General features: G+C 39.8%; 1 protein-coding gene across 1 annotated transcript in view; it reads left to right on the top strand.

Moving 5' to 3' along the window:
- LOC102877386 (tetratricopeptide repeat protein 23-like) overlaps positions 1–10,236 on the top strand; it is a 204,662-nt gene that overhangs the window by 29,631 nt on the left and 164,795 nt on the right. Inside the window, exons 2-3 of the mRNA XM_006902390.1 lie at positions 3,282–3,481; positions 6,464–6,587. Coding sequence (XP_006902452.1) covers positions 3,282–3,481; positions 6,464–6,587 — 324 coding nt within the window. The remainder of the gene's footprint in view (positions 1–3,281; positions 3,482–6,463; positions 6,588–10,236) is intronic.

A 10,236-nucleotide genomic window follows, 5' to 3' on the forward strand; every position in this document is an offset into this window, starting at 1 on the left:
ATGGGAAAGTCTGCTGTTAGGGACCTCTCCAAAGTACTGAAGAGCAATGGTGTCTCTCTGGAGACTAAGGTGCATCTGATACAGGCCATGGTTTTTGCTATCACTTGTTATGCATCAGAGAGTTTGACAGTGACTAAGGAGGATAGAAGGAGAATTGATGCCTTTGAGCTTTGGTGTTGGAGAAGAGTATTGAGTGTATCATGGACTGCTAAGAAAACAAACAGATTCATCCTGGAAAGGGTTAAACCGGGCAGCTTCCTGGAGGCAAGGATTCTAAGGCTCTGTCTAACATACTTTGGACATGTTGTAAGGATGGACCAGTCCTTGGAGAGCAACATCATGCTTGGTAGGGTGGAGGGACAGTGCAGGAGGGGAAGGCCCTCTGTGAGGTGGATTGATTGAGGGAGTGGGGTAATTGGGATGGGTGTATCAGAAACAGTGTGATTGGCACAGGATAGAGCAGGGTTTAGGGCTGTTGTACATAGTGTCACTATGAGTCGCAAGCGACTCGACGGCACATAACAACAACAACAACAACAACAACAACATATTCCAAGTAATGAAATAGCTGGGTCATATGAAATTTCTATGTTCAGCTTTATGAGGAAGTGCCAAACTACCTTCCAGAGTGGTTGTACCACTTTACAATCCCACCAACAATGTGTAAGTGTTCCTTTCTCCCCACATCCTCTCCAATGTTTATTATTTGCTGCCCTGTTAAACTTTGCCACTGTTACCGGAGTAAGGTGGTACCTCATTGTGTATAAAGAGACTGCCAAATACAACCCGAAATGCACAATCTAAAGAGGATAAAATAAATGCATGGGATCTTCTAAAGATTAAATCCATGTGTGCATCAAAACTTTTTCCAACAGGGTGAAAAGAAAACTTACAGACTGGGAACAAACATTTGGTAATACCATCTCAGACAAGTTTTACAACAAAAGTTTACAGAGTACTGTTGGGTCTCCACAAGAAAAAGACTGATAACCCAATTAAAAATGGGCAAAAGACATGGAAATAATTTTCACAGAAGAAGATATTTAAATGGCAAACAGACACATCAAGAAATGCTCCAAATCACTGGCAATAGAGAGATGCAAATCAAATCCCACCTAATTTTTGTTTCTCAGAAGGGTTTTGCTTATTTGAGGTCTCTTGCCTCCCAAAATAGATTTGATAATTTCTCTTTCAATCTCCTTGAAAAATGAATTTGATATCTAGATAGGGATTGCATTGAACATATGGATTGCTTTTGGTAGGATTGTCATTTCATAATATTCAATGTTCCTTATCTGTTATGTTCAATTTTTTAGGAAGTGCCAAATGGCCTTCCAGAATGGTTGTACCTTTTACAATCCTACTGACAATGTATAAGAGTTTCTATCTCACCAACATGTAGTTCTTGGTGTCCTGTTAAACTTTGCCGCTGCTGCTGGAGTGAGATGCTATCTCTTTGTGGTTTTGACTTGCATCTCTCTTATTGCCACTGATTTTGAGCATTTCTTTATGTGTCTGTTGGTCATTTGGATGTCTTCCTCTGTGAAAATTCTTTCCATGTCTTTTGTCCATTTTGAATTGGGTTATCAGTCCTTTTCTTTAAAAAGTCCTTAAAGTGCCCTTCATCAGAGTGTCTTTCCCCTGCACCCCAGGTTGGAAATGACACAATGCTCGAGTAAACGTGGGTCTCACCTTATTTTCATTCTTTATCTTTCAGGGATTACTATGTTATTCTTGATGTCTTATAAGTTCATGACCTTGGTTTCGGGATATCTTTGTTTTTCCTTTTATGAATTTAGTTGTTTTTTTTTTTTGTTTAAGTTATTTCAGGAGGAAGATAGATCTGGTGGTTATTACTGCATCTTGATCAGAAGCAAATATCTGTAGCCTATAGACTATGTAGTCTATAGCCACTTATTTTTATTCCACCTAGATTTGAGTTTCAATTAAAGTAAAACTGATCTCATTTGTTGGGCATTAAGAGCACCCTGGTGACTCTTCCTCTAATACAGTCTTGTTTGTTCTTTTAATGCCCATGGGATATTCAATACTATTCTCTAATATCCCAGTTTTAAGACACTGATTTTTAGTCAATCTTTGTTTTTCATTCCCACTGTCCAGCTTTCAGTTAGTAAGAAGCAACTGAAAAGAGCACACCTGGATCAGGTGCACCTTTACTTTAAACTTTACAGGCTTTTAATTTACATACTTGATACTTAGCACTTTGGAGAGATTCTTGACAGAAGATTTTACCAATGCAACATGTCTTGATTTCTTGACTGCTGTTTTCATAGATGTTATTTGTGGATGCAAGTAAAATAAAATCATTGGCAACTTCAAGCTTTTCTCCATATATCATGATGTTGCTTTTGGGTCTGGTGGTAAGCCTTTTTGGGGGTTTTTCTATGTTGAGATGTAATCCATATTTAAGGTTGTAGTCTTTGGTCTTCTACAATAAGTATTTCAAGTCTTCCTTACTTTCTGCAAGCAGGGTTGTGCCATCTGCATAATACAGGTTGTTGAGAAGTCTTCCTCCAATCCTGATGCAACAGTCTTGTTCATATACTCTGTCTTTTCAAATGATTTGCACAGCATACGAATGGAACAAGTATGGGGAAAGGGCACAACTCTGATGTGCACCTTTCTTGATTCTGAATTGCACAGTGCTCCCTTATTCTTTTTGGATACCAGTCTTGGCCTACATATAGTTTTCCAGTAAGCATAATCTAGTATTCTGGGATTTCTGTCTTGATCAATGCTATTCATAAGAAATAATAGTTATTTGAAACTCCCATTGTTACTGAGTCAGAACCAACCAATACCTGACAATTAAGTGGATTTTAGGGCCTATAAAGATTGCTTATTTTTTCCCTGAAGAGCAACCAGAAAATTTGCATTACCTAAGAGGCACATCCTTTCATTAGTTACACAAGTCCTTATGAACTATGCTACAAGAATTTTATGTATTTGTGTGTGTGTGTACCATGAAGTCAGAACAAACTCATAGCTGACCTTCTGGTGAGTTTTCAGAGGCAGTTCATCTACTGAGAAGAGATTGTCCATCCAGCAGAGCAGCTGGTGGATTTGAACCACATGTCTTGGGGATTGAATCACAGCTTCTTATCACTAGGCCACCGTACGTCCTTAGTCTTGGATATAGTGTTGACGTTTTCCCAGATGGTGTCAATTACTCGGGGGTGGGGGGGGTGGAATTATGTGTGTTTCTAAAAGTAACTACAGATATAATCATTCACACTTTATTTTTTTAAATTTTAACATAGAGGACAATGCATATAAGAGTATACAGGAATCACAGGAAACCCAAATATCCAACCACCTGGATGAAGTTGTTGCTGCTGTCAGCTTAACACCCAAAGAGAAGATACAAAATAAACTTCCTCAGTCAGCGCTGTTCCGGCCTCCTCAAGAGAAGCTCCAGCTCTGTGAAGAGAAAGCAAAGTCCTACTCCAGCTGTCACCACGTAAGAAACTTTTCTTTCTGTACCTCATTCTGGTAAGGGCATTGTCCCATAGGATCAACTGCGTGTATCTGAGTTTATATTCCTACATTGTGAGTGTGATGTAAGAGCGTGCATCAGAGAGTGCCTTTCAATATAGCACACCAGCTCCGAGCCAGCAATGGGTAGAGTACACTAAACATTCAGTGTGCACTTTCTCATTTATTGAATGAGTGCACAGACAAACAAACATGTATACTGTGATTTCTCTCAAGTGTATACAACTGGATAGTTGGTAGATTTGACTTACTATGGCCATTTTTAGTCAACAAATACTACTACTGAGCTCTTGTTCCATGCCATGAGTCCTTGGATGGTGTTAATGGTTAAGTGCTGGGCTGCTAATTTGAAAGGATGATGGTTTGAATCCCCCTAAAGGTCTTCTGAGGAATGGCCTGCCATTCTGCCACTGAAACCTTGAGAAGTGTAGTTCTTCACTGCAGCACATGGGATTGTCAGGAGTCCGAACCAACTCAACAACATCTGGGTTGGCTATTGGTTTCACTCTATGTCAGGTCTGGGCACTGGGACACAGTGTACAAAGCAGGAGACCGCCTCCACTCTCTCATGTCGTTCTATATTCTTTACCTTCCAGTTCCTTCCTCATCCTCTCTGCAAAGGTTCTGTTCATTCACTTATCCATTCACCATACTTTTCCCTACCACTTGTTGTGGATCAAGCCCTGTTGTTCATCTAATTGTTACAAAGTTATCTCGTGTATGCCTCCTATGGATATGACAGTTACTGTGCTGGTAATTATCGGGCATAGATAGCCACAGCCTGGCTTTTGAAATAATTGCAGTTTGGTTGAGAGGAGAGAGGATGTCACTTATTTTTAGGTAACTGTGTTTATTGTGATGAGTTTTATGAGATACATAATTCAGGGTGATAAAGAAGCAAAACAGAGGTGTAGAGAGTTTGGAGGTAAAGAAGGGACAGGGATAATAATGCAAAATTCTTAGGAGAGAATTCCTTGGACTCCAGGGATAAGAGTGTCCAGAAGGGGAAGTGGTGTTCTAGACAGGTGTAGGCAGGTGGACCCGTGTATTGGGGGGACCACAAGGAGTTACATGGAGCTGGTTTTAGTAACACAGAAGGGAAATGCAACTAGATTATAAATAAGAACTGGTCACAAAGGATTTTAACACCAGGAGAGAGTTTAACTGTTCTCCTAATGATGTTGGGAGGCAAATGTCATTGTGTGAGAGGACTGTGAGCAGGCATGAGTTTTAGCGAAGACCACCTAGAACCATGGAAGAATGATAGAAGGAAGCAAAACTGGAGGTGGAAGACCCGTTTGGAGGGTATTTGCAATAATCCTGGCAAGAAATTGTGAGAACCTGAAACTGTAGCAGCATGACAAGCTGAGATCTTTAGTAATAAATGTAAAAGTATTAATCAGCAGAACATGGTGATATTGGGACATGAAGTACAAAGGAGTGAGAAGGGGACCGAGAGGACCTTCACAGTCCTGGCTGCCTGGGGGCATGGTGATGCCTCTTATCAGTGGATAAGAGGAAGATATCAGTACAGGAGGAAGAGCAGGACTCTGGAGAAAAGGCTGTGGGAATGCTGCATTTTCAAAAGTTTTTAATATGTGCTTATTCATTGCGCAAGTATTTCATTTAGTACCTATGATGTGACAGGCTTGTGATGGGCAGGGTCTAAACTTTTCTCCGTCAGAGTTCTGATCAGTTAAACCCTAAAACTCTAAGTTACATTTAGTATCTATAAAGATTACCTTCTTATCTCTGCACCTAGAATAGTCTAAAATCATTTGTCGTGTGGTTTGAGTGAGGAGTCCCACGATAGGGCTGAACTGAACAAAAACAGCTCCTCATTTTGCCCATGAATCTGTGTTTGCTCAGAGCTCACTGGGGTTTGATCTGATCTGCTACACAGCGTATTAGCTGGGCAATGGAGTCTCCAGCCAAGATGACATTCACCAGCTTGAGTAATGATTACCAGTTCTTTTCCTGTTGGAACTCCCCATGGTGAGCCTAGGTTTCCTGATGGAACAGGGTAGCAGGCACTCAAGATATAGAAAGTAGAAGTCAGTTTCTACAGACCTGGGCCCCATACATATAGCCCCAGTTGGTGGCATGGCTCTCTGGGGGGAAGAAGTACTGAAGGACCTTGGAGCTGTGTGTTAAAACTGCCTCTCTTACATTCAGAGTGTTGCAGCTGTGAATTGACCCAAAGCTGGGATTTACATTTCTATATTCTTTATACCTGCTAGTATTAAAAATAAAATTTTAAAAAGTAAAATAAAATAAAAAGAGCTTCCTTCTCTTTTTAATGAAATGTTTTTGTCAGTCTTACTCATCCAATTTGCTATACTAATATTATTGGCTGTTAAGGAAAATCTTTTCATTGAGAATGAAACTATTTTTGGAAACCATTACCATTTGCCCCTTTATTGTAACTATTCATTGATGAGCAACTAAACCACCTAGGAGTCAATAGATACATGCTCTGACATTTCTGTTTTCTCCTTTATTCCATTCCATGGAAAGGCACTATTCCGAACCAGAGAGCAAACCCAGTGCCATTAAGTCACCTCTAAGTGCCAGGATAAAATGGCACCACTGGATTGTCAGACCCCTTTTCCAAGGTGCTTTTGGATGCGTTTGAAGTTTCACCCTCTCAGTCAGTTGCTGAGGGCGTAACTATTTTTTATCACCCTGCAGCTCCTCTAAAAATACTCTAGAATTTACTTATTTCTTGCTTATTGTTGGTTTCACCCTCCTAGAATATAACTTCCCTGATATCAGGAATATGGCTCTTAAGTCTCTTTTATTTTCTGATCTCAAATGCTTAAAATCAGATCTAGCATATTGTAGGCACATATATGCTAGGGAAGAGATTAAAGTAATATTTTAGTTTTCCACTCTATAATTCTTAATAAATAGTTATTTTAATCATTCTATGTTTTCTTCTTACCAGTACAGGCAAGCCATACAGGAACTGGTTCGTTGCGTAGCGCTGACAAGAATTTGCTATGGTGACTGTCACTGGAAACTGGCAGAGGCATATATTAATTTGGCTCAAGGCTACCTTCAGATGAAAGGTAAAACTCATCTCAGATCAAGGCTGATGAGATGTTTGTTTTTTGATCTTTACCCCAAATTTGATTTATACTTAACTAAATGCATCAAGTGTTCTTAGATAGTATCTTCTCAAAACACAGAGAAACTGTTCCCTTTCAGAAGTGGTCAGTAGGTGTATAGTCAAAGATATTAATGGAGGAAAAGGGGAATATGCTTCATCCTCTCTGAGGTTTGCTTTTTATGATCTTAAAAAGTATAGTCCTGCCAGAGAACCGTTGATTTTCCTAGTTCGTCTCTTCCAGCCTCGGATCGGTTGTCGGGATGGCCCGTGGAAATCAGAGAGAACTTGCCCGCCAGAAAAACTTGAAGAAAACCCAGGAGATTAGCAAGGGAAAAAGAAAAGAGGACAGTTTGACTGCCTCTCAGAGAAGGCAGAGGGATTCGGAGATCATGCAACAAAAGCAGAAAGCAGCTAATGAGAAGAAGTCTTTGCAGACCAAAGAAAAATGAAGACAAGCTAATTTGGAAAAGCTGGGTGCTATTGCCAACTAGATGTATCATACACCCCAAGATCAAGGTTTTGCAGAGTGAACAAACAGTCATTACATATGTTATCATTTATCCTTATAAAACAGTCTGTTTTAAACTTTACCTTTTGATCTGATTTAGTGTGATGTTTTAGAACTCCTCTTTGAAAAATAAAACACCAACCATGCATGTAAAAAAAAAAAAAAAAAAAGTATAGTCCTTAGAAATACTGTTTAAGACCATTACTGTAGAAATAGAAAGATAAGTAACAAAATGTGTATGAGGATCCAAGGGTAGGGAGTGGAGGGTCGCACAATTTGGTGGGTGGGTAAAAGAAATGGGAAAGATCAGGTGGGGATCTGGAAAGACAGGGGTGGGCATAGGTCAATGGTAATTAATTTTATAAAACAGTGAATGAGAATGATTGTATGAAACACAATGTGAACAAAGGATAGTGCGAAACGCAATGTATATGAACTTTGTAACCAAACCAATATAAAAGAAAAATTTTTTAGAAAAGTAGAGTCCTTAGGAGAGAATGAATCCATTAGAACTGAAGTTGTGGAAAGAAATGGGGCATTCTGAAGGAGCCTAGAATGGGCCGTTCACATTTGCACTGATGGAGTACTTTGACTGTAAGTGACTGAGCAAGTAAAAAGCACAAAAATCTCAGCACCTTGTTGTGGAGCCGATTCTCTGTTGGGTTTCCAAGGCTACATATAGCTTGGAAGGAGATTGTCCATTTTTCACCCAAGGAGCTGCTGGAGAAGTGGCCTTTGGGCTAGCAGCAAAGATTAACGAGGCTGCCAGGAGGGAATGTATAGACTCATACAATTGAAAAGTCCAAGGGTAAAGCTTGCATTAGATTTATCCAGGTCAGCTAGTTTTACCCTTGGACTTTGGGATGAGTACCCAGATTCTCCCTTTTCCAATCTTTTGATGTCTTATCTCCTTTTTGATTGCATTACTTGCATGGCAGCAGGGAAGCTGTCAGCAGCTCTAAGCTCACCTCCTCAGCAGTCCCTAGAGAAGAAGAATGCCCCTTCTAGAAAAATTCCAGCATTTGGAGGTTCTAATTAAGCCAGTTTGGGTCATGTGCCAAGATCTGATGTCCGCATCTCCCATCATGGATCCTGGGGAGACTGGCCTCAGCTGAGTCCTGGTTATGCACCTCAAAGAAAACAGAAAGGAGAGTGGGTCTGAGGAGGTAAAGTCCACAGACATCCAGCGTACTGTGTCTTCCAACTGCAGCTCAGACACTGAATTCAGATTCTTCAACTGGAGAATTCTGATGATGGTGTTGAGACTAACTTCTAGTTTTGTTCCAGTGAATAAATAATAGATACAAAAGGCACACAATGTCAAGAGTAGAAATACCTTTCCAAAATTTTGCCCAATCGGATGATGGAGTCATCTCATCTGTGAAGTCAGAGGGGCCCTGGGAAACCATTTCACAAAGATTCCATCTCTCCTGCTCACAATTTAGAGGAAACAGCAGTCTGGGTTGAAACAACTACCACAGATCACATTGTCAGTAAAGAGACGAGCTATCTTCCAGGACTTGGATTTCACTGGCATCTGAAAGTGATAATTTTTGTCCCTAGCCTGCTACCTTTCTGTGTGTCAATATGTATTTTTATTTTGTTTCATTTTTCTTTTGTTTTGGTTTTTTTAATTCTGATTTATTTACAAAGTTTGGATACATTTTCTCTTTCACAAAAGATCCTTCCAATTTCCTTCACTCCACACACCCATCAAGTTGTACAACCCTATTATTAACACCCTAACCTTGCCCACTCTTACCTACCCCTCTATTTCTGCCCTCCCCACTGCCTTGGATCCTCATTCTCAATCTATATTAATGGTTTTATGCAATATTTGTCCTTATGGGACTGAGTTAGTTCACTCAGCATAATGCTCTCCAGTCCCTCCCAAGTTAGGAAGTAATTAACAAAATGAGTGCTCTTGTGTGCTGCATAGTATTCCATTGTACGAATGCACAACAACTTTTCAATCCACTCATTTGTGATTGGACATCTGGGCTGTTTCAATGTTCTTGTGATGGTGAAAAATGCTTCTATGAACATTAATGTACATGTTTCAAAGCATTTTCCTTGCTAATAGGTATTAGACAAGGATGTCCACTGACACTGCTTCTATTCAATATTGTACTGGAAGTGCTTGCTAGGGCAATACAACAAGAGAAGAAAATAAAGCGCATCCAGATCAGCAAAGACATGGTTAAAATATCACTATGTGTGGATGATATGATAGTGTACACAGAAAAACCCAAAGACTCAACAAAAAAAACCTGTTAGAGCTAGTAAGCCAGTTTAGTAGAATGGCAGGATATAAGATCAATATCCAAAACTCAGAAGGATTCCTCTAAAGTAACAAAGAGAACTCAGAGAAGGAAATCAAGAAAGCAATATCATTTATAATAGCTGACCACAAATTGAGACTTACAAAAGACCTATACAAAAAAAACTGAAGAACATTTCAGCAAGACACAATAAAAGACCTAAAGAAATGGGGAAATGTGCCATGTCCATGTGTAGAAAGACTCAATATTGTGAAAATGACAATCCTACCAAAAGCAATCTACATATTCAATGCAATTCCAATACAGATACCAAATTTATTTTTCAAGGAGTTTGAAAGGGAAATTGTCAAGTTTATTTGGAGAGGCAAGACAACCCAAATAAACAAAACATTTCTGAGAAACAAAAATGAAGTGGGAGATATAGCACTCCTTGACCCCAAAACCTACTACGCAGTGATAGTAACCAAAACAGCATGGTACTGGAACAATGACAGGCACGTGGATCAGTGCAACAGAATTAAGAACCCAGAAATCGATTCATCTGTTTGTGTTATGCAGATGACACAGCCCTGCTTGCTGAAACTGAGGAGGACCTGAAGCATTTGCTGCAGAGGGTCAAGGACTGCAGCCTACAATATGGATTAAAGCTCAATATCAAGAAGATAAAGATTCTCACCACTGGACCAATTGGAAGCATCAGGATGGATGGTGAAGAGATTGAGATTGTTCACAGCTTTAGTTTGTTTGGCTCCACAATCAGTACTCTTGGCACCAGTAGACAGGCAATTAAAAGATGTATTGCGATGAGAAAGTCTGCT

This window comes from Elephantulus edwardii, unplaced genomic scaffold, assembly GCF_000299155.1.
Source record: "Elephantulus edwardii isolate Elephantulus edwardi_28Jun2011 unplaced genomic scaffold, EleEdw1.0 scaffold00403, whole genome shotgun sequence".
Classification (NCBI taxonomy): domain Eukaryota; kingdom Metazoa; phylum Chordata; class Mammalia; order Macroscelidea; family Macroscelididae; genus Elephantulus; species Elephantulus edwardii.